We start from the raw sequence: 24,779 nt of genomic DNA, 5'->3' as shown, positions 1-24,779 counted from the left end.
TAAGAGTGATGAACTCTTAGATTGGTGCAAACATAATTGCAGTTTCGTCATTACATCCAATGGCAAAAACCACAATTACATCTGCACCAATCTCATAAGATATCTGGAGGAAGATATTTCTAAGCTAAATATTGAAGGACCTGCCTGGATACTTTTAACTGCTTATAGTGAAGTGAGAGAAGTCAGAAATGATTTAAAGATAAAATTTATCATTAAAACAGAAGCAGAATAAAAATATTTGGAAAATGCTCAGCTTGCCATGTCAGGAATAGGAAAAAAAAATGCTTGAGAGGGAACACTAATAGAATGGCCAAGTGACCATTTGCTAAAATGATTAATATGGATAGAAGGAAGCCAGGCTCCATTTAGGAAGACAGTGAGAGAATGCTCTTGGAAGCATTTCAGAGATATTCCAGGCAAGCCAGAAACTTAAGGGCAAGATTTTCAGAGAAGTGCCCATGGAATGTCAGAATCTGCTGCCCTGTGACATCTAAAATTTGGGGATACCTGAATTCTGGTCCAGCATCCCTTGGCCACCTTAGCTGTGGCTCAGGTGAGTTCAGGTGTGAGTTTACCCACTGCTCCAAAAATTACAAGCCATAAACTTTGGAAGAACTCATGTGATTCTAATTCTACAGACACATAAAATACAACAGCTATGTGGCCAAGATGGCCTCCATCTAAATTTCAAAGGATGTCTTGGATGGTCTGGGGGCATAGACTTGTTACAGGAGTAGACACCACAGACAGCACCCACTAGTGCAAAGCCTATTGAGAGTGGAACAGCCCCTATAACCCCAGAACCATAAAGCCACCAGAGTGCAGCTCTAGGAACCCTGCAGTTGCAAGTACAAGACTTTAAGTCATGACAGCTTCTGGATGTATTGAGCCCAGCAAAGCCATAGCTGTGGGGCTGCCTGAGACTTTGGGGGCCGAATTCCCACCCTCTGTGTGCTCAGGATTTAAGACATGGAGTCAACATAAATTATTCTCCAGATTTCAGATTGAATGTTGTTTTCCCTCTTGGGTTTTGGACTTGGGACCAGTTACTCCTTTCTTTTTGTCTATTTCTCCCTTTTAAAGTGGGAATGTCTAGTCTGTGCCTGTATCACTATTGTATTTTGGAACTGTGTAACTTGTTAATTTCACAGGCTCACAGATGGAAAATAATTTGCCTCAGATGAATCGTGCCTTTAGTGTCACTGATACTTGATTTAGATGAGACTCTGGACTTCTGATGCTGGCACAAGTTAAGAGTTTTGAGACTATTGGGATAGAATGAATGTATGTTGCATTGTAAGAACACACATTTGGGGGACCAAGAATGGAATGCTGTGGTTTGAATATGTCCTCAAATCTATATGTTGAAAACTTAATCTCCACTGTTGAGAGGTGGGGGGGGGGCCTTGGAAGAGGTGAATATGTCATGAGGGCTCAGCCTGGAGCAATGGATTGATGTCATTATCAAGGGAGTGGAATAGCTGTCACAGGAGTGGGTTTGTTTTAAAAGTGAGTTCAGCATATCTTACTCGCTTGCTCTCAGGTTCCCTTGCCCTTCCACCTTCCGCCACAGGATGATGCAGGATGAAGGAGCGCAGCACTTCCTTGGCCTCTCTGGGCTTGCTACCCTCCTGGCACCCCCAAATCTTCATCAACGTGGAAACTCTCAACTCTGTCCTTTGGGTTTTTATGGTCACTTCATTAAGTAGATATGGCTGATTAAATCATTAACTGCTGGTGATAAACAATCTTCAGCCCCTCTTCACCTGCTTCCTGGGGTTGCTGTAGCATCTCCATCATTCAAAAATTCAAAAATTAATTTTAGTTCAATGCTTCTAACATATTTCAGTCCCAGTGTGCTTTCAGCTGTATATGTTAGTGGTGGGTACTCATAAAACCATTCTGTTTTTTACTTTCAGTTCAATATTCAATAAATGATCAGAAGTTGGGGAATGTGGGAGCAAGAGCTGCAAGTTCAGACCTTTTAATCACGTGGTTGGTTCCCCTGGCAACTTCCTCCCATCCTGTGGTTATCTAGGAGTTTGACAAAAGTCATCTCATCAATGTTAACCCAGGTGTGGTTGAAAAGGACTTGTTCTGAATAACAAAAGGCTCCTTTCTATGCTTTAAAGGTTTTATCCCTTAGGCAATTCCAAGGGTTTTAGAAGCTCTATGTCAAGAACAAGATGAAGACCAACATACAGTTGATTCTCAACTTACAATGATTTGGCTTACTACTTTTTGATTTTGTGGTGGTTGCAGAAGCAATACAAATTCAGTAGAAACCATATTTCAGATTTTGAATTTTGATACCTTCTTGGTCTAGTGATATGCAGTAAGATAGTCTCTAGCAAGGCTAAGCAGTGGTAGTGAGCAGTAGGTCCCACTCAGCCATGTGCTCACTGGGGCAAACTGACACTTGGTATTGTCTTGAAGAACACTATTGCTGCCGACCCATAAACAAGTGTTCTTGTTCCAGTGCCTTCTATCAGCTCTTCTTAAGCTTCATTAAAAGAGAGATAAATTGATGACCCTGTTGCTATGGCACTCCTATCATTCAAAAATTAATTTCAGTTCAATGCTTCAAGTGTATTTCAGGCCCAGTGTGCTTTCAGCTGTATACGCTAGCAGTAGGTATGCATAAAACCGTTCTGTATTTCACTTTCAGTACAATATTCAACAAATGACCTGAGCTGTTCCACATTTCATTCTACAATAGGCTTCGTGGTAGATGATTTTGCTGAACTTCGAGTTAATGTAAGTGTTCTATGCAGGTTTAAGTTAGGCTAGGCTTATCTGTGATGTTCAATAGATTAGGTGTATTAAATCCATTTCTGACTTACAATACTTTGAACTTATCAAGATATTTCAATACATCAGATTTATTGCGATATAACTCCACTGTAAGTCAAGGAGCATTTGTACATAGTTCTTACTGTATCACTAAATCACATTTTCCCATGATTTGGACTTATGTAAATGGTTACCATTATAGGCACAATAAAATATCATTGATTTTTAGATGTATTGGCCTTGACTTTCATGGTGGTGCAATGATAACTGAACTAGTTTCTTTACCACGAGTGAATTCCTATTTACAGAACCTTTGAATCCACCAACAAAAGGTGTATTAGAAGATCAATGAATATGTATGTGTTCAATATCTACTGCATGCCTGGCTCTGCTCAAAGCCTTCAAGAGACACAACAATTCCTGAAACAAAACCATAGTCCCATTTACCATATCAGCCAACTGACCCTCTGAAATAATCAAATTTGCCCAGCATTACCCAGATTTTAAGTGATGATGCCAAAATTTGAAACTTAGTTTTCTGACTGAGAGAAAAACAGACAGATAAACAAAGAAGAAAATGTAAATCACAGCCAAATTGGATACTTGAAGCGCAAATCAAAACTAGGTGCAGTCTTTAGTTGTGTGGAAAATGTAAATTCCTACTAATGATAGAACTTCTAAATTAAAGAAAGTGAAAATAGAGTGTGCCACATATTATCTTTTGAGTGCCGTGCACAGCTCTTAATATCCAGTGTTAAATGTCTCAGCAATAGTCTTTTATGTCTGACAAATTGTCTAAGAGGTTTTGCAGGTCTGTCAAACTTGGTGGTTTCATATAACGCAAACTTTTCCAAGCTAACTCGAGCCTGTAATTTGTTCAAGTGCATCTTTTCTTCACATGGTTTGGTTGAGCCATAGGAAAATTCAAGGGAAGCAACACAGTGTGCACGCCTGCATTCTACTTGTAGAATAAATCGATTTACGCAAAATCACTTAATCTTCATCACATAGGAGCAAAAGAGGAGTGAACTGGTCACATCCTTTAGGTCAAAATAGTTGAAATTACATAGCAAGCCCAAGGAATTACAATAATGATAACTTACATTTGTATAATGGACGCTAATATCCTGAAATCTTATACCTACATTAATCTTTCTTTTTAAGTATGACTACATAACCATTAAGCAGGTGTTCTGTCCATTTTATTGTCAAGGAACAACCAGGTATGGAAGCTAGTCTCCACAGAGAGCCCCCCTGTGAACCACGCCTTGTAATATTCTGCCTCTTATGTGGTCCTTTCCCACACTGAATTTGGACTGGCCTTGTTGAAACAATAAAATGTGGCAATAGTTTCACTATGTAACATTTGCAACTTTTGCCTTGGTTTCTTGGAACCTTCTAGGGAAAGCCAGCTACCATATAAAAAGTTCCACCAATAACTCTTAAGTCGGCCATGCTGTGAGGAAACCCAAGTTGGCCACAGGGAGGTGTTGTAGTCATCCCAAATGTGATTAATGAAGCCATCTTGGCCATCCAGATGAGGTTAATCTTTAGATGACTACAGTCTTAGCCACCACCTGAGTACAACCAGGTAAACCCCCAAGCAAGACTTTCCCAGATGTTTCCAATTTATCCACAGAAACGTAAGGGGCAGTAAGTTGTTTCTTTATACACAAAATTTGGGAGTGGTTTGTTATATAGCCTCAGGTAACTGCAACACCAGTCTGTTTAGCTATTACTGTTTTTCCTGCTGCACCAAAATCACTACTAAATGAGGAGCATGACTTCAACTCTCAGCTGGGTATCTGCTTTATAAAGAGAACTGTGTGGCACAGTGTTCTCCACAGAAAGCAACGACCTTCACTTGGAGAGCAAGTGATTAGACAACAGATATGCAGTGTGATGGACATTACGAAGTAGTTCTGAGTTCTCCCTTGGATTCTGCCACTACCTACCCCCAGGCCTCAAATCCTTCTGCAAAACAAGAAGTTTGGCTAAAATGACCTCTAAGTTTCCTTTCAACTCTATCAACTGATGGAGCTGCTGTTGTGTATATGTATTTTTTAATCTCAAGGAATACTAATAAAAATGTTGACAATTGTCATCTCTCAATAATCTTGCTAAAAGGCTCTGGTTATTATACAACGGGCATGCATCCCTTGGGCAACAAAAATCCATATATTTTCTTTGTTTTCAAGGGAGCATACAGAAGAGTAAACATAAGGCAAGATGAATAGACTAGATAATAGAGTCACTCTTTGGATTAATTACCTATTACTTAGCAAATTGCTTATAAATGTAGCAGCTTAAACCAATATACACCTATAATCTCCACTTCCCCGTGCCAGGAGTTCAAGCACATCCGATATCTTCTGTAACCTTCCCAAGCAGCAATCAAGATTTCAGACAGACAACTTTCTTCTCCGGAGCTTGGGGCCCTTTTTCAAGCTCCCGTGTTGTTGGAAAAATTTAGTCTTTGAAACTAGAGGATTGAGATCTTTGCTTTCTTGTTGGATATTGGCTGGGGACACTCTCAGCTACTACTGGTCACTGCAGTCCTTGCTATGTGACCCTCTGAAAGGCCACTCACAACATGGCAGGGGAGGCCTTCAAAGTCAGTAGAAGGATCTTCCCAGTGTGCTAAGTTGGAGTCTTACATAACACAATGTCATTGTAGTCCATCACCTTTGCCATTTAAAGTCCTCTAACCAGGAGAGTCAATTAGTCATCTTATTTATAATTTCTGCTCATATTCAAGGCAAGGGGCTCTATGCAGGGTTTGTATACCAGTGGGTGGAAACCTTGGGAGCCATACTAGAATTCTGCCTGTCACAGTCTTTTCACTAATATTTATATTACGTTTCTGATATCTATCGTTGCCTTTTTTTTTTGTTTTCTAACTCTTTCTATGAACAGACATGTTAGAGAAGAGATTCTTTTTTGCAATGTAAGACATTATAGCCTAGAGGCAAATCATTCTATTTATGAAGAGAATGTGCAGGGAACAAATCTGGCTCTACCATTTACTAGCCATGTGACCTTGGGCAAATTACTTAACGTCTCTGTGCCTTGGTTGCCCATCCATGTATAAAATAAGTAAAATAGTAGCATTTGTCTCACAGGTTGATATGAAGGTTAAATAAGATACTACTTAGATTTTAATAAACACATGACTACTAATTGTTTACTTTCTATAGAAGATGACACCAGCCATGACAGCTAACTAGGAATTAGAAAGACTTACTTTTACGTATTTGGAGAGTTTCTGAGATTGTGATCTTTTGTATTTGTCCATTGTTCCTTTTCCATAAAATCCTCATAGAATCTCTGTGAAGAAGGTATCATCATCCCTATTTTAAATAAACATACTGGAAGTTCAGAGAAATTCAGGAAATTGCCCAAGGTCACATAGCAGTGAAAAAGGCTGAGAAGTAAACTACTAAATTCAGGTCTTCAGAGTCCAAGGTCAGAGCTCCTTTCAGTATGCCAGAAGAAGAGCTTGGAATTAGGATCATTTGTTTAATTAGTAAGTATTTACAGCTCTTATGTCAAGTATTGTTACTATTTGATGGGGATCTAATGGTAAACAAACACAGGAAGCTTGTATTGATTATTTCCTCTGGGGATTGTGAAGATTAAATAAAACAGCATATTACCAGTGTCTGGGCCAGAGAGGGTACTTCCAGGAGGCAGGCCAGATCATGAGGCTGGGATGTGGTAGGAGGGGCTTTCACATAAAACTGACAACTGGTCTAGAGTTACCCTTCAATCTACAAACAGGTTTGAATACTTCTTACTTACCATGTGCCAGGCACTGTGTTAAGTGCCAGAGGGTTGCAATCAAAGAAAGAGATATCCATGTACTAGTTCTAAGTGGAATATTTATCAAACAATAGAAGTACAAGACATTGCTACATAAGATGAAGCAACGTATTCATATTTGTTGAGCTCAGAATTGTTTTATGGAAGTGGAGTTTAAGTTTGATATTGATGCATTATACATGTTGGTAGTCTGATGAGCCAAGAAATGAGCATACTACTGGTAATAATTTCATCCATGATTGTATTTAACACTTTGCTATTTGCTAGCCAATAAAATAGACTCATTCTCTGCTATCTTTCATTTAATTGGAAGAATTCTAATAACCCGTGGCTTGATCATATTACACATTTAAAATACAGAGAGAAGAAAACATACATACAAGGTTAAGATCTTAGAGTGGATGTTCCAGAGGCAAAGCCTGAGGAGGGGATTCCTGTATTCTTGAAAAGCACATTTACTGAGAATAGAGTAGCAGAAGAAATGGGGAAGGTAACGTGGGAAAAGGATAAAGTTTGGGAAGAAATAAGCAAAGTAGCATTTCAGGGCAAGTCTAGCCTCAGCCTGATCTCACAAGGAGCTCTGAGCATGAGTTGCACCAGAGGTTGTCCTGCCCAGAGGCAATGAGGGTGGACTGTTAACCTAATACCCCCATGCTCCATTCCACATTGGTCAATCAATCATCAGTCATGCCCCAACCTTAGGAAAGCAGGGGAGTGGGGTGAACAACACTTCCCAGGCATCTTCAGGTGAGGAAACTCCTGCCAACTAAGGGAAATCCTTCAGAAAATAGTACAGGGTGAGCCACCAAAAGCCAACCTTTGTCGCAGCTGGGGCTGAGAGCATGTCCTGGTAAGTGAGATCTGGATGGAGTGTGAACACCAATAGCTATAGTCACATAGCTGGGAAACAAGCAGAGGAGGGAAAAAGATAGTGCGTATCTGCAGAATGGTTCAAAAGCAGTTTTGGTCTGTCTCCTAAAGTCCCAAAGGTTTTTAACCACTAAGTAACATATGCACCGAGTTTATACTTTTTACCTACTTTATCTCATTGAATTTGAGTTTTCCCCAAAACGGAGTAAAGTACATTCTCTGCCCATTTTTATCAAGAAGGAAATTGAGTTTCTCAGAATCTGAATCTAAGATCTCATGGCCAGTGATTGGTAGAGCTAGGATGTACACCGAGGTCTTCTGGCTCTCTCTCTCTCTCTCCTGTGATCTAACTGGGAAATTGGGCAAAATGGAGTAAAGGTCTTAACGTCGGGGTGAACGAAAGCACCAAGGTAATTTCCTACATCAAAACACTTCAGTGAGGCAACTAAATAGGATGATGTCCTTAGCTTTGGCCTTCTTGCCTAGTGTGCTGTTCAGAGAACTTTGTTATATTGCTCTGGCCTTAGCTCAGGCTGAGTCTTCCTAAATCAGCTGCTTCCAGTTAGAAGCATGTTTTATCACGTCTCCGTTGCATCAAATCCCGGCCACTGCTTTGCTTGAAGGTCATCTTGGCATCACCCTAACTGTCCAAACCCAAAACCTAGATTTCCATAATTTCCTTTACAGGCTCTGCCTAACAGACAGACACATATGCTTTATGTCTTCCTCCACTTGCCCACAAATAGATGGACTGAAAAAAAAGCAGAGTAAAGACACTGGAGACAACATTTCATTTGTAAGAAGAATGTCTCTATCAACACGGGCAAGCCCTTTAATTTCTGAGTTTCCTTTTCTTTAAAATTAGTAGCCCATTTTCTAATTCTCAGAGTCGTTATATTGGTTAGAAGCAACGTATCTGAATTACCAAGCACATGGCAGGTGTGTGATAAAGTATAGTTATTTTTATGCAACAGATACAGCTGCCAGGAGCCAAAGACACATGGGTGCCTGCTAAGTAAGCGTCCAACACTCCAGCCTTGGAAAGCAGCAGCCTCTCATTGAGTTGAGCACATTTGGCATGCCACTTAGACAAATCTCTTGCCTCCCTCTACCCTCTACCCCCAGCCCTTCCCCATGACCACTGTCTTGATGACTAAAGCTTCCCTTGTTCAGAATGCCCTCCTCTGGTGACACCATTGTCATCCATGCCCCAGCTTTGTGGCAATCCCACCATGAAGCCTTCCCATAGGAAGGTCAGGGTCCCTGTGGCCCACAAATTAAGTGACCTGCTCTGCTGTGTGACCTCTGGGAAGATTCTCCATCGCTTAGCATTTCTGACAAATGACATTCTGGAAAGAGTCTCTGATATTTTCACCTGCTCTTGTAATATGTGATATCAACATTTCCCATTTCTGGACTATTTCCCTGGTGTGAGCAAGAATCCTTTCTTCTGAAAAAAATGATTTGAGGTCAGGGCCACTTTTTAAATCTCGGTTTCCTCTTCTCCATAAGGGGCTAGCTAATTTCTCTCAGGGATGTTGCTGAACTGAATGCCAAACCATGAAACACACCACCCCGCCCAGACCATACACAGCCACATCTTTCCCCTTGCATGGCAAGACCCAGTGTATTTTTATTAAAACCCAGAGCGAATAGTTATTGACTACTAGTTCCTGCCGTACTTTCCTTTTATATTCTTGAGGACTGAATACCAAGTTGGGCATATGGTAGGGGCTCAAGAAAGTACAAGTTTAATGAATAATGGTGACCTATGACCCCACCCCTGCAAGCAGCAGGCACGCAGGGCATCGGCCTCCCCTGCCTGCATCTCCTTTCAGGTGGGTAAGCCTTCCATGACAGAAGGAGTAAAGTGCCCTGTGCTCAGAGGCACATCACTTTTCCTAACCTCGCTAACTTTCAGGCTGTGAGCTGATAACCAAATGGTGTCACAAGGATTTTGACCCTATCTTATTCCAGGAGGGGCTGTTCTGACTCTGGAATGCCATGTGTGTGAATATTCTGAATCTAATAGCTGAGGCTTGGCTCAGTTGCTCTCAGCTGCCTCTCTGGAAGGAACCACCTATATCAGGCTGGCACCTGTCTCTGTTAATGGAATTGGTAAGAGGCATGTATGGGAGGGATCCGTGCCTATTAAGCTCCCAAGTCACTGCATTTTGGCTCTATCAGGACAGGTCAGGGTCTACTTCAGGGCCTCTTTTGAATTTCACAGTGATTGGTGAGATCTATTAATAAATACCTTGGGTACGTCTGGAGTGATGGCTTCTTACCTTTTCAAGGACTGGCTGGGTTGTACCAAAAATGAATGAGCAGACGTTGCTACGAGGACCTCTGATTCCTTGCTCATGGTAGACTCATTTGAACATTCCTTTAGTCACAACTCTGCACCCCCAAATAAAAAATAACAAATTTATATTCACTGATCATTTGATACTGGACCATCCCCTCCATCGATGATGCCAGCCCCAATAGCTAGATTATGTTCCATGTGCTGGTCCTGTCTTCCTCCACTCCTATCCCCGTCTCTTGCACCAACAGTTCATGCTTCAACTAGACCATCCCTGTTAGGGCGCATAACTTACAGGCAGTTTGCAAAGAATATCTTCTTCAGAGTCAGAGACTCTCATTGCACTTTCCTTTCAGTCACCATATTTGTGAACAGGCTTGGAAACTTGTCTTAACCTTTCTGGGCCCTCTTATTTCTTCAGCAATTCAACGAGTGTGATAAAAGCAAGATCCAATGATGTGCTGCCGAGGGAGGCTCTCTGCCTATTGAAAAGTCCCATGTCCGCCAGGAGCCTGCTGTAAATATTTTTGCTACTTCCTCTGGGGAGACGATGGTTTAATGACAACTTTAATAGATTCTAAAGAGGAGGGCATCCTCTTTGCTCTCTGTGCATGATATAGGGTGGGGCACAGGCCATGCTAAGGTCAGGTCAGGCTGGGGCTGCTGAAACATACCAAGGTGACTCACTTCCCTGATAACACTGCTGAGAAAAATGCAGGCTTCTTCTTGCCCTTCCTGTAGCTGGGACATACCTCTTAGGATGGAAGATATTTGGCACCTGGAAAGAAATGTCAAGTCAGGTCAGGAAGAACTGGCTCTGAGTCTGGGCTTTCCTTTTGAGTTCAGAAAAGGTTACATAAAAAATAAATACGTAAATAACCTGTGCTTTGGCTGTAAATGGCCTCTAAACCTGAGCTTATAGTCAGTGTGACCTTGGGCAAGTTTCTCATGTTCTCTGAGCCTATTTCCTCCTCCTGGGTTTGCTTGGAGAAATTTCAATGAGTTCTTAAGTGTAGGAGATGACTAATTATGTCCATTTCTGTCATTTTCCTTAGGCATAAACTATGCCTGAAAACCAGATTATTTTGGTTGTTTATATTTTCTCTTTAAACTATAATGAATGTTTTACTTTTATTAAAATGTCCAATGTGTTTAATTCTGCAAAAAGCTGACTGTGTGAAGAATGCACAAAAAAACTGAGGCTCAGAAGAGTCTATGTGACCATCTCCAACAACCTGACTATTCAGGGGCAGAGGTAAAACTGAACTCCAGCCTCTTCTCTAGGGGTAACTACAGTGGCTCTCTTACAGGCTACCCTCAACTCTGCTTTTTTCTCTTTTTAACTTCAACCCTTGGGAGCTTAAATTTTGTTTCACATTCAGGACTCCAAATTTAGAGTTGACTTTGAAACATACACATATTTATGTCTCAATGCATATAGAATATATGTCTATAATGCCAGTGGATCTTTCCGGAAATAAGCAGAATTTCAGACTAAGCAAAAGACCACGACCCTTCTAGTCAGCTTTTCAAAGAACTACAGTAGGAAGACACAGATTTTGCAGGTCCTCTTTTCTATTCTTATTGGCTTTCTGGAGGCCAGCTGCCACATGGGGCAAAGTACCCAGGCCCAAGATCATTCTGAAGGCCGAGGGTTTAATCCTCTTTATTGTAGGTTGCCACCATTGCTGATATCAGAAGCATATGCAAATATACTTTGAGGCCAAGATGGATCCCAGGGGACCTCTAGCCAGTTACTAACTGCTTCTCCATCCTGAATATTGCTTTGTTTATTTGAAGTTTACATGTGGCTAAAACCCACATTCAGCTACCTGCTAAGTCAGGAATGGGTAAAACTGTGACCTCCAAAAATGACAAGGAATCTCCAAGGAGATAAATCTTACAATCTAAGTAATAATAAATCCGATGATCACAATGAGACATTAAAAATTAAAAAGAGAAATGCAGAAAAGAGAGAGGGGAGAGAGGATTTTAACAGCCATGAAAAACATGTTTCTTTTTAAGTAACAAAGAATCTAGATTTTGCAATGAGTGTAACACAGACAGCTATTTTGAGTTGGGGGCAAGTTAATTATATTCAAAAAAAGATAGCGTCTCCAGAAAAAGCTTTTTTTTTTTTTTTTCAGTGAAATAGTTTAGTTCCTTCATATAGAGACATATTACACAATGTTAACAACCATGAAAAACAATACAAAATGCCCTCTATTTAACAAGTAGAAAAATATAACTAGTATATATGGCAATTGTGAATCTAATACTGTACAGAGTACTTTATGGATTTTTACAAATAAATTATACCTTAAATGCTTTCTTAAAATTCTTCCCCCCCGCCCCAGATGTACACCAGAACTTACAGTAGGAAAGTTTCTGAGCTTAGCTTATCGCAAATCAGTGCCAGTCAAATGTCCTGCCAACAAGCTCGAAGAATTTCTTATTTGGCTCATGAAAATATTCGTGCAGTTTATTGAGTAGTTTGGGATCCACCTGGGGGTGCGCTCGGCCTTTGGACTCATGTAAGCAGCGGTCCCGGCCGCTGTCCCGCAGGCAGTAAAAGCCCTTAGTTTTGTTAAAGTAGAAGTTTGAGGCATTGATCTGAGGCGACAGCTTCAGGAACCTCTCTACCTTTTGGATCTCGGGGAAAGGGTCCCTGATGAGGCGGTCGCCGTCCACGATGTGGATGTGGCGCAGCGGGAAGAAGCGCAGCCAGTTCTGCATGTGCACGTGGTAGAGGCTGCGGTTGAGGGCCTTGTAGTCCACGTTGAGCCGGCCGTCGCGCACCAGGAACTCCTCGATGGAGGGGTAGGGCTTGCGCTTCTGCATGTGGTTGTAGAACACTTGGGTGTAGTCAGAGAGCACGCGCTCCGACGGGTCTCGCAGGATGAGCAGCAGCTGGATGGACGGGTTCATGTTGTGGACTCGCTCAGGCACTTTGGGCGACGTGAAGTACGCAGGGGTCTTTTCCACCGTGAGCTGGTGCGGCCAGGAGAAGGGCATCTGGCTTAGGTACCAGCCCAGGCCGTGGCTGTAATGCTCCTCCCAGTCAAAGAAGTGAACCTCGTTCTCCGCGGCCGCCACGTCGGGGTGCAGGCTGAGCATCTCCAGCAGCGCGCGTGTGCCGCCCTTGCGCACGCCGATGATGATGGTCTGCGGCAGCTGCTGGGCAGAGCCGTTTGGGGCTGCGCCCTCGCGGATGTCATCCTGGAGGGTCCCTGCTTTCCGCAGAAGCTCCTGTTGGCCGAGCTCTGCGGGGCGGGAAGGCACTAGCTGGGGCTGGGCCACCAGCAGCACCGCGCCCAGGAGCAGCGCGGCCATGCTGGACACCACCGCAGCTTCACTGGTCCACGCGCTGCTGGATCATGAAGCGCCGCAGCAGGGAAGCCTTCCAATCAGTGGCACATGGGCGTCTCAGGCCTTCAATTACTAGGGGACAAAAAGGGAAGATATTAACATATAATAAATGCGGGGTCATTCAACTAGCAACTCTGTAGCCACTCTGCAGCGAGGGCTATATTCACCTCCCCGGGGCTCTCAGTTTCTTGTCCTACACGGGAGCGGAGGGCAAACGTTTTCTGCAAAAGGCCAGAGAGACAATGCTTTAGGCTATAAGGGACATACTTTATGCCAACTCCAACTCCAACAGTGCTATTAGAGATGGAATGCAGCCACAGACAGCAAGCAAGGGAATGGGTGTGGCTGTATTCCAAGAACACTATTTATGGGCACTGAGTAAATTTCATGTAATTTCTACCTGTCATTAAATATTATTCTCCTTTTTAGTATTGTTATTTTATGCGATCATTTATATGTTTAGCTGTTCGGCTGCATAAAAAGCAGCGGTCCCGGCCGCTGTCCCACAGGCAGTAAAAGCCCTTGGTTTTGTTAAAGTACAAGTTGGAGGCATTGATCTGGGGTGACAGCTTTAGGAACCTCTCAACCTTTTGGATCTTGGGGAAAGGGTCAGGTTTGGCCCTCCAGTCAGAGCGTGCTAATCCTTGCTGTGAAGGAAAGGATTAGGAAGACCCTTTGGAACTCAGCAAATGTCAATAAAATATCTGCTACCCAACAGTCCCTGGCAGAGGGCAGGAGATATAGCAATAGGCTTTGTTTCTGCCCCCTACTTTTCTAGCCAGGGGCTCCTAATCTAACAGAGCATGTGAATTCGTATGAAAGAGTTTATGATTAGTCCCAATTCTTCACCTTGTATCCAACCCTTGAATTGGCCTTACCACTAGTATGTGAGCAGATGTGACAACTCTCCAGTCCCCAATCTGGCCGCAAGAGGCTTTGGGTGTTTTTGCTCGCCCTCTTTCACTCTTGCCTTTGCCATGAGAAAACTATGTCCTGGCTAGTCCATGGTCCCAAGGGGAGGATGAGAGACATAGTGATCCCAGCTCATGAGCGAAGATGCATGATTGTGGTTTTAAGCCACTGAGTTTTGAGGTGGTTTGTATTGCAGTGGGAAATTGGCAAAAGTTAATCATTGCAACATGGCTATAGGCATCAGGGTGATATATGTTATGATTGTAATTTAGGTGGGGTTCTCTAAAGACAAGTGTTCATTCATTTTGCCTGAAATAATTGGGGATGGTTTCACAGTAGAGGAAACATTTGAAATAGGCTTAGAGGGATCACCAAGTGAAATTACTACAAAGGACAAAAAGCCTTCATGTGTACAAAGCTTTACTATTGATAATGTGGCCTTATACTCAGCTCAGTTGATTGTCACTACAACCCAACATTAAGGTAGGAAGGCAGGGTAGATGTCACCACCATTTTTAAAGGGCAGTTTTGTCTAAGGACACAATTCTATTAACCTGTTCCAAAATTCAGAGCTCCAAATTCAAAACTCTAAACTCGGTGTTCTTTATCCACAAACCACTTCTTTTCCACAAAAGTTCTCCTCTTTACCTATTGAAGATTTATAACATTTAGGAAGTAAAGTCTCTCAAGGACACAGGAACTGCTTCCCTAGATGCTGTTGGGCTCCACAAGACAGACCAGACAAAGGTTTATGTTTTCAAAGAGCTGATACTCATCAATCTGTGTTTCACATTCTCCCCAAAGGAGGAGACGGGATGCTCTCACTTAAGTCATCTCTATTTAAACACATTAAGGGAGGGGTAAGAGACAAGCCTGGCTTGGGGATTATGGGATTTACAAAGCTAGTAAAAATGTTCTTTATCAAGAGGACTCACCACCTTTTGTATGGTAGTTTCAAAATTTACTTCGTTAGTTTAAGACTTGTCTAGAATGAATAAAGGAAGAACAAATTCCAGGACATCCATTTTTATGATCAACCAGCTGATCCACCTTTCTCAGATATTGTGTTATCTGCTTTAAAAAACATCTATTAAAGAGCAAGTAATCAAACAGATGGAAGGCTTTAGAGAACCACAATGTATTAGAGAAGGGACCTGAGAGATCAGTGATGTAACTCTTTAAGAAAAAATCAAAAATGCCTTAGAAAGGATAGCCAAGTCTGATGAGGTTTCAGGTTGGTTCAACCGAGAGGTAAGCCCAATTTAATGGGCCAGTTGCTTTAGTCAACTGATGGTTTCAGGGTGTTCAGTCAAACTTCATTTCCCTCTCAAGTCACCCATGTGGTTCGATCAAATGTACCAGCTGTGCTTGGCTTTCACAGGTCTGAGATGTGAGTATATGTTTAAGTGTATGTGCATGCTTGCCGGTGTCTGTATGTGTGTGCATGCATGTGTGTGTGTGTGTGCAGGTATAACAGGTGGGTCCAATGAGAGAAGGACTATTACCCTTTAGAAAGCTACACTGTGTGTTGGGCATTGCTATCCCCATCTTACAGTTCTATGCTCAGTCTCAGGGAACAACAGATCCAAATTATTCGATACTTAAGTGTAGAGGCAGAGACCAGATCTGAAATCCATATTATCTGACTGTTTATGCTCCTTCCACTTGAGCCTGGGGCATTCTGGTTAGTGTAGTGTACATCTGAAGTTTCTTTCCTGAAGGGGAATTACCAGCAGACAATAGACAAGAAAGTAAATACAGTTTGTCCTTTCTGAAAGAAAACAACAGCACCACACTGGGAAGTTAAGTAGCTTAAAAGTTCCTTGTTCATACTTTAATGCTGTCTAAAAATACATTTACTATGTCTAGAGCTTTCTCATTCAAAAATATTTGAGGCTTATAGAGAATTAAAGTAGCTAATGTCTTACACATACATGTATACATACATGTATATATGCACACATACATGCTGTATATCACACACATCATGTTCGCAAATATACACCATGCATATCTTGTATGTGTATATATAAAAATGTGTATAAGTATATATGTGTTTGTGTATGTGTATGTAAATGTATGCACACCTATATTTATATCTAAATATAGTACAACCTGTATTATACTACATACACACTGTGGGCATTGGGAGCCAACTTCTTCTTGTGGTTTTGTAATTTGGACTTCCCAATGGCATTTGGGAAAGAAAGGCAGGACCTCCATTTGCACAAAGGGCCTCCTTCATGTTGGCCAGACTGGTCTTGAACTCCTGACCTCAAGTGACCTGCCTGCCTCGGCCTCCCAGTGCTTGCATTACAGGCAAGAGCCACCATACCTGGCCTAATCACTATATAAAAAAATGTCTAGTCCTTTTTGTAGCACTCTCAGAAACAAAAAGATGCCAAAGCTCAGGTGAACCTGTAAGCCATTCCTCTGGGCCACCTTGGTCTTGACAATGAAATCATAAACATCAGGGAAGAAGGGAGTCACTTAGTCCCTGCCTTTCGTACCCCAAGATAACTTGCCCAATGTCACATAGTCATTCTTAGGACTTTTGGCTCCTGAATTCCATTTCTGCAGTCTAGTTGCTATTATTACTGTCTTTCGAGTAAGTGGTTATAATGCAAAATAATGACCATGTTTTTGGGATTCTAAAGAAGAAAAACCCGACAAAATCTACCCAGCAACTCCCTGGCCACCAACTTCCAGCGTCAGCTGATACCCAGGATATGTACTGTGCAGGATCAAATTTGCTTATTTGTTCTGTTCAGTAGAAGGCCCAAATGAATTACACAGGTTCTGAGTTAGGATTCCTGTCTCTAGTTTGGACCTTAGTCAAAGTGACTTAATGTATTTAAGCTTCAGTTTCCTCATATGTAAAACGGTAATAATTCTACCTGCTTTAAATGGTTACTTTGAGACTGAAATGAAATAACGTGTGTCAGGACTGTCCGATACAAATAGAATGTGAACCACATATGCATGCACTCAGACATTTCCCAAGAGTCACATTTGAAAAAATGTATTGTTTAAAGGTTTTTAAACATTTTTGATGTTTAAACATTTTTAAATATTTTTTAAACATTTTACAATGTTAACACTGTAACATATAATCACTATACAATTTTGTTTTTGAGACAGTCTTGATCTGTTGCCCAGGCTGGAGTGGAGTGGTGTATGTAATCTCAGCTCAGTGCAACCTCCACCTTCTGGATTCAAGTGATTCTTGTGCCTCAGCCTCTCAAGTTCTGGGACCGCAGACATGTGCCACCACATATGCCTAATTTTTTGCATTATATTCTTAGTAGAGATAGGGTTTCGCCATGTTGGCCAGACTGGTCTGGTACTCCTAACCTCAAGTGATCCGCCTGCATCAGCCTCCCAAAATGCTTGGATTACAGTCATAAGCCACCATACCTGGACTAATCAGTACGTAAAATTAATGTGATAGTTTTCATTTTTTTCTACCCAGCCTTCTAATTCCAAGTGTGTATATATTTATCCTTGTAGCACATCTCAAGGACACATATGGCTGGTGGCAATTGAGTTAGACTGAACAGAGATAGCCAGCACTGGGCACATTTGCAATTCTTAATCTGAAAGCTCTTTAAGTGTGGAAAGCACTCTCCTGAAAGCAAGATTCCTACCCACTCACAGATTAGGAGCTTCCTGAACAGGAAAAGAACCAGGAAGGCAGGTTTGAACTGGCAGGCAGCACAAAAGGCAAATTCGTTCTTTTCCCTCAAGAAACAAACCCAATAAAAGTAAACAAATGGGACCTTTTGACAGTTGAAGCACTCGGCTGACATGGGCATGGATACAGAATTCTCCTTAGCACCTGGAGTGGAGGCCTCACCCCTTGGCAAAAGCAATGATTGCAGCTCCCATCTGCAGCAATTGCTACTGAGCCAGCACTAGGCTGGCAACTTTCCAAACAGGGCTTGCTGCAATCCTCACTGCAAGTCCTCAAGGTAAATGATGTTATTATTTTAAAAAGTGAGGTTCAGAGAAATGAAGTTGTGTGGCTAGAAAGTTAGAGGCAGTGAAAGGATTCAAACTCAGTCTAAACAGACAAAGCCAGGAACTTCACGGTCACTTTCACTTTTCTCGGCAATGCCTGGTGTTAGGGTGCATGTTGTTAATAAACTTGGCTTGACTTCTTTGTTCCTGTTGGATGTTTGTGCCTTGAACCAATTCTGTAATGAAGGACAGAATTTCTGTGAAGGCCCAGACATGCTAAGATGGGCAAAATGAACCTCCACCTCCCTTTTATAGATGGGTTAATAGGTCCCAAAGGGAGATCCAGTTAACTCTCCTTTTACTTCCCTTTATTTACTTCTAGGTGCTACAGTGAAAAAACCAGTCCTGAGTTTCATTAACTCAAAAGAGTGAAGCCCTTTCTATCAGCAACAGTGAGCTCCCTTGAGTTCCACCATGAAGACAGTAGCCACATGCCAAGCACAGGAAACCCAAGGGAGATTCCACAGAATCTTTCAGATGGAGGCTTCCCTCGCACTTAGAATTAAATCCAAACTCCTTTCCAAGGAGGCCCTTCCTGCAAAATAAGCCCTGCCTTGCTGTATTGTATCCCCAGGACCTGGTGTGATTTCCGGTACAGAGCATGTTCTGGACATTTTGTTTGCTGAATCAACTTGTCATAAGCAGTAGATAGGCAAATGGCTGGAAGGTACTGGGAACCTATTTTAACACAGTAGGAAGAGAAACTTTAAGGGTTTGAAACTTCTGTCTCTAGAGAGTCAAGCAGAAAACAGATGTTGAAAGGGGGAACTCAACATTTCTAATGATGATTGGGTGAGATCACCTGAGAGCCTAGAAAATATTTTGATTAAAAAAGGAGGGGAAGCTATGAAATAACCCTTCAAAAATATTTTAATTTTCTCCTTAAGTCTCCTTATTACATAATTCACGTCATGACCTAGATTTCAAATGTAATTAACTGTAATATATTCTCTCAGTCCCTCTACTGGAATACATTCATGGATGAAATGAAATAATTAGGATATTTCACAAGCGGTACAGTTAATGAATCTGGAACAGTGATGCCTGCCATCCATCTATCTGCAGGACACTGTCACAAGCCCTCAACAAGAGATGGTGACACACTGTCGCAGGCAGAAGTCTCCTCTAGGGAAGCATTGATGATCAAACCATACAACCACAAGTCATTTACAGGATTTAACAAAAGGGTTAGAAGGGAGGAGATTACCTGCTGAGCACTCACTGTGTGCCAGGTGGTAAGCACTTGAGTATAAATTATTTATCTTAATATTTGCGACAATATGAGAGGTGGTTGTTCTCCTTTTATATTTTTAAGCAATAAAAAGGTGGTGGAGAGAAGTAAATGAGCAAAGAAGTTTTTGCATTCAGGTAGATGCAGGCTAGAATTCTTATTGCTAACCGACCTCAGTAAATTTCTAACCTCTCTGGGGCTCACATTCCCCTCTGAAAATATGAGCTTAAATCTACTTGATAGGGGCATCATCATGATTAAATAAGATGACCCATGGCAAATACGTGACACTGAGTCTGGCACACAATCATAACAAATGTTATGGCCTGACTTTCAGATTCACATCTGCCATGACAAATATGGAAGTATACCGTTAAGGTTAAATGACCTCCTCAAGGTCACAGAACCAGGAAATATCAAAACTAAAATATTCCACTGGCCATCCTCAAAGCCCATGGTGTGCGTTTGTCCCCTTTGAACGGTGGTGCTTCCCCCTGGGCAGCGGGGAGTACATTCCACACGAGGAAAAGCTTACTTAAAACCACAATGAGATAGAAGGAGGATGAGATTTATTATACTGTTCTTTCCAAGAATCCCAGGGTGTTGGTGATTTAATATTCTGGAACGTACTGAAACATGAGAAAGACAGGTTGAACAACAGAACTGCCATTTTTTTTTAAATCTCCCAAACTTCTGGGCAATCAAAAGTATAAGATTATTTTTTCATTGTTAAGAACCAAACATGTCTTTACTTTCCTCTTTGCACAACTATGGAAGAGCACCTAGCCATGGTGTCAGATTTTCATCCTTGGCAGGTCATTTTGGAAACAGTAAAATTGTAAATAGATTTAGTTTGTGCCTGTCAGTCTATGAAAGGACAGTGATATTTCAAGACCTACATAAATATTTATTTTCTTGAAATTGCCTATACATGTCAATCTTCAATAAATGTTGACATTCATTCACTTTTGTTTGAATTTCCTTATGGTAATTGCTGTGAGGTGGGATGGGGTGAAGAGTTTAGGGTAGAAAGGATCATAAGTCAGGTCATAAATTTTTTTTTTTTTTTGAGACGAAGTTTTACTCTTGTTGCCGAGGCTGGAGTGCAATGGCCTGATCTCAGCTCACTTCAACCTCCACCACCTGGGTTCAAGTGATTCTCCTGCCTCAGCCTCCCAAGTAGCTAGAATTACAGGGAAGCACCACCACACCTGACCTGAGGCCACATAATGTTAATAAACTTCCTTGGACCACATTTACTATCTAGCAGGGAATAAGCTAGAGTAATTGTCCCCATTTTCCCCTTGAAAAAGAGGAGGACTCTGAGTATTTCCTCCTCTAGCCTCCTATACTTCCTTGAATCCTTTCCATGCCTGACAGGTGGCATATTTACAAAAGTCTAACTGGATAATAAATTGAATTCTCTGAAATTAAAGGAAGGAGATGCCTTGGCAAGCCAAGGATGGCAGCATGGTGTGGCCACCAGGATACAGATTCTAATCTGTGTCATTTCTGAGCCTCTAAGTGCTCCTTGATAAAATGAGAATGATAAATGTAACCTGTCCCATAGGTAGTCTGAAGTCAACCCACACAACATTATTCTCCCAATCAGGTGAAGGATTAGGGCCCAAGCATCTGGATAAAAAATTAATGTGAGTGGTAACTAAAGCTTCCCTTCTGGGCAGAACTTGTGGCTACAAGTTACAATCATCAGGCATAGAGCTTTCCAAACACAAATGCAGGCAAGTGACTTGGAAAACCAGTTAGAAATGCAGATTCTAATGCAAGAGGCCTGGGATACTGTATTCCTCATAAATTCCCAGAGGAGCTGGTCTAACCCTCGATAGTCGTTGGAATGATTAGAACCCTGTGTGCTTACAATGTTGGTACCCATTGAGATTCTGATCCTCCTGGCTTGCGGCAGAGACAGGCAATGTCTTTTGTTTTTTATTTGTCAGTTTCCTACTGTTGTCGGGGTAGTATATTTTTAATTCCAGGACTGAAAACAACTGTGGTAGACAAAATAGACAGGGATTATTTCGGCTGCTGAGTTTGTGTTTTGGGAGGAGGGAGACAGAGGGAAGATGCTGGGAATTAACAGAAGATTTAGAGCCAGAAACCCAGTCTCAAATCTTAGCTCTGTAACTTAAAATCTGCAAGACAGCCCCTGAAACTCAATGGCCCTACATCTTTACTGTGTGGATTAAATAAAATAGCACATGTGGCATGCTTAGGGTATTGCCATACTGTCTGGCCTGTGGTAAGCCCTCAAATTATGGTAGTTATTTTTGTACCTAAAAAAAAAAATGCTGGGTGGTATAAATGGGATTCTGGGATGACAATTAGTCAAACACATTTGTTCATGATGCAAAGTACTGCAGTGACTCAACCAGACAGAGGCTCAAAGAAGAAAGAACAGTGACACATAGAAATAATCCAGCTCTCTGTGGAAGGGCATGCAGTGGGTCCTCCCTAAAGAACCCCTTAATGAATGATGAGCAGCTAGGTGTGTGCAGTGGTGAGGCAGGCCCCAGTGAAGGAAGAGGAGGAGTTACTTCTCAACATGTTTAATCTGCATTGCTGTGCACAGAAGGCAGCAGTGACCTAAATAAATCCTTCATTAGAAGCAGAAACACACTGACTCAGGCACTGCTCAGCAGAGCTCAGTGACAGGAGGGTGGACAGACGGGGCTTCTCTTATTACTCAGTGCAACTGAGTTCAAGAGGGGCCGCATAGCAGACAGGAGACAGGAGCTTGGGTGCCTTGAGCCCACTGTGGGGTGCATGGCTTCAGCCCCTGCTCCAGGTGTGACTGAGCCTCTGAGAGGTGCCGTCTTAGCTGAAGAAGCCCTTCCTGGCAGGACTGGACAGTCATCTATCACCCTGCAGATAGTGAGTACCCACGAATCTTTTGTGTTAACCCAGAAATGTCCAGGAAAGACATATAAGGCATCAGAGGCAAAACAGCCATGTTCCATCATCTTGTTCTGTCTCATCGTTTTGCAGAGAGAGAAACTGAGAACAAGAACCCCAAGGTCAGGCCTGCACAGACAGAGCTGATTCAGAAACATAGGTCTCCCGTTTTGCATCCTACTAACCCCCGTACATATGGAAATCTGTCCTTTTTTGTTAGGGTAAAGAAGATTGGAATCATTCACAGCTGAAAATAAATCTGTACAAACCAAAGTAAATTATTCCCCTGAAATAAGCCAATAGGGAGATTTCTCTCATTTCTTAAGCCAGGCGATTATGATCTGAATGTTTCTCTCCTCCCCAAATCCATAGGTTGACCCTAACCCTCTGTGTGATGGTATTTGAAGGTGGGGACTTTAGATGATTGGGTTTAGATAAGGTTATAAGGACGGGCTCCATCCTGATAAGATTGGTGTCCTCATAAGAAGAGGAAGATAAAACAGAGCTCATTCTGGCTCTCTCATTCTCTCTACCATGTGAAGGCACTGCCAAAAGGTGGCCCTCTACAAGTCAGGAACAGGGCTTCCTGAAGAACCACTTCCACTGGCACTTTGATCTTGGACTTCCAGCCTCCAGAGCTGTGAAAAATAAATGTCTATTGTTTAAACCATCCATTGCATGGTATTTGATGATAGGAGACCTAGCTGACTAGTACAGGGCCCTCAGAATAAATAGTAAAGCAAAACAGTTTGGTTTGGATCTCCACCACTGTAGGTCTTTCCAGGGGCAGCACTCAGATGCTTCCAGGTTTAGGCAGGTGACATCTATGCATGAAGCCAGCTGGCTGGTGGGAAATGGTGGCAAGCAGCTATGTGTGTGCTTTGGCTGAAGAAGCAGGTGCTGTCAACTCTGGCAGATATTGTCAGAGACCAAGGACCAAAGTGATCTGATACTCATATTTTTCAAAATTCAACTATGAATATTTATGTGAAAAGTCCTGATTTTTAGGAATCTCATAAATGGATAGAAGTTGCCAAGTAGTGTGAGGAAAAGGAAAAAAAGTAAAATATAAAAAGACTGAATGGCAAGTCTGCAGAGAGCAAGGCCTAAGGTCTATGCTGTGGCCACAGGTGATCACTTGAACTCTAGCAAGGCATTTAGGATGTTTCTAAAATTGTACTGAGTTCCTGGTGACACTGAAATAATCCAGTCCCTGTCCTCAAAGATCACCTTATAATGTGGAAGATGCATGTGGAAGGAATAAATCACTAGACTTTGGAGTAGACACAGATCCAGCCATGGAAACTCAAGAACTCAGAGGAGATAGATGGGAGCTGGCAGAGAGCCAGGGAGGGTCTGGCAGGACCTCACAGCAAAGGTAATGTTTGAAGACAATCTTGGAGAAAACTATGCATGAAGCCATTTCTCAGAAGAAAGTTCCACAGGAGCATTCATTCAGGGAAGCTGGAAACAAGGCTGGATGGGGTAAGAGGAAAACCTCAGCCTGTGCTGGGATTTGCCATGGGGAGCACAGGCCATGGCAGGTGCTGGTGAGGATGAGGCTGCAGGACCCACAGCTTGAGAGACTTCAGTGCCCTGCCTAGAAATTCAGAAAGAAAGTAGAGGAAAAATAGCCCTGGCATTGGGACGAGGCATACAGTCCTGAACTTAAATCACAGCAACGCCACTTCACCCTGTATAGCCTCTGACTTGAGAAAAGTTCACAGCATAACTTGGAAACCTTTGCTCAGCTTTGGCCCAGGCACTTTTTATCTTTCTTTTTTAGATACGTGTGCTCTTGGTTTATCGTGATCATTTAAAAACAAACATTTAAGAGAGTGCTTAGTATTGCCAGGTGCCATGAAACACACCAGGGGTAGAGTAAGGACAAAGTGCCCTCCATGCCTGCAAAGAGCTCAAGGGGCAAACTGGCACAGAAATAATGATGGTATCAAGTATGATACCCTAGTGTGGGTTTTGATTGTATGTTGACCACATTTTTTTCTTCTTTGAAAAAACTGTTGCAGTTCACATGACAAAACTGAATACAGCAACAGTACATGGTTATTTCCTCTGCCCACATACATATACACACGGCTGTGATTTCCATTTGTCCCTTGCTTGAACATATTTAAAAGTGTCATTCAAGTTGAATACTTCATTATTCTGATGCTTCAAGTTCTACAAATAAATTAGTATATCATTTGCCTCTGACTCAAGCTTTACATTAAACAGAAGATACCTGTTGTATCATATTGGTAATCTTGAAATATTTAAATGCCATGTAATCTATCCAGAGATACAACACCTCGATCATGCACTCCATACAACCCTCTCTGTAATCTCTTGTTATCTCTTATTATAATTACACTATCTTCAGATTAAATGCAATGGTGCATGTCAAGTTAATCCATCAGTGGCCTGGTCATTTGTTCTTTCAGAATATTGATGCAAGATGATTTACATTTTATAATTTAAAAATGCTATTTATTATTACTTAAATAAAGTAATTTCCAAAGGAGAAGTTCAGGAATCATCAAGATG

At 41.9% G+C, this 24,779-nt stretch overlaps 1 protein-coding gene across 9 annotated transcripts in view; it reads right to left on the bottom strand.

Annotated features, from left to right (window-relative positions):
- HS3ST1 (heparan sulfate-glucosamine 3-sulfotransferase 1) overlaps positions 1-24,779 on the bottom strand; it is a 45,984-nt gene that overhangs the window by 2,791 nt on the left and 18,414 nt on the right. The window contains exons 2-4 of one of the 9 annotated variants that reach the window (XR_013533540.1): positions 12,166-13,231; positions 9,774-10,568; positions 6,038-6,143 (exon numbers count right to left, since the gene is read on the bottom strand). Coding sequence is in view for 2 of the 9 variants with exons in the window: in XM_035294052.3 (XP_035149943.3) it covers positions 12,200-13,123 (924 nt within the window). In the remaining 7 variants the exon portion in view is untranslated. Of the gene's footprint in view, positions 1-2,864; positions 10,569-11,860; positions 13,232-24,779 lie in introns of those variants that run through there. The other 8 variants (XR_004741076.3, XR_013533538.1, XR_013533537.1 and 5 more) reach the window with 8 other exon arrangements.

This window comes from Callithrix jacchus, chromosome 3, assembly GCF_049354715.1.
Source record: "Callithrix jacchus isolate 240 chromosome 3, calJac240_pri, whole genome shotgun sequence".
Lineage (NCBI taxonomy): Eukaryota > Metazoa > Chordata > Mammalia > Primates > Cebidae > Callithrix > Callithrix jacchus.
The sequence above is the reverse complement of the archived record's forward strand: the minus strand, read 5'-3'. Positions and strand labels throughout refer to the sequence as shown.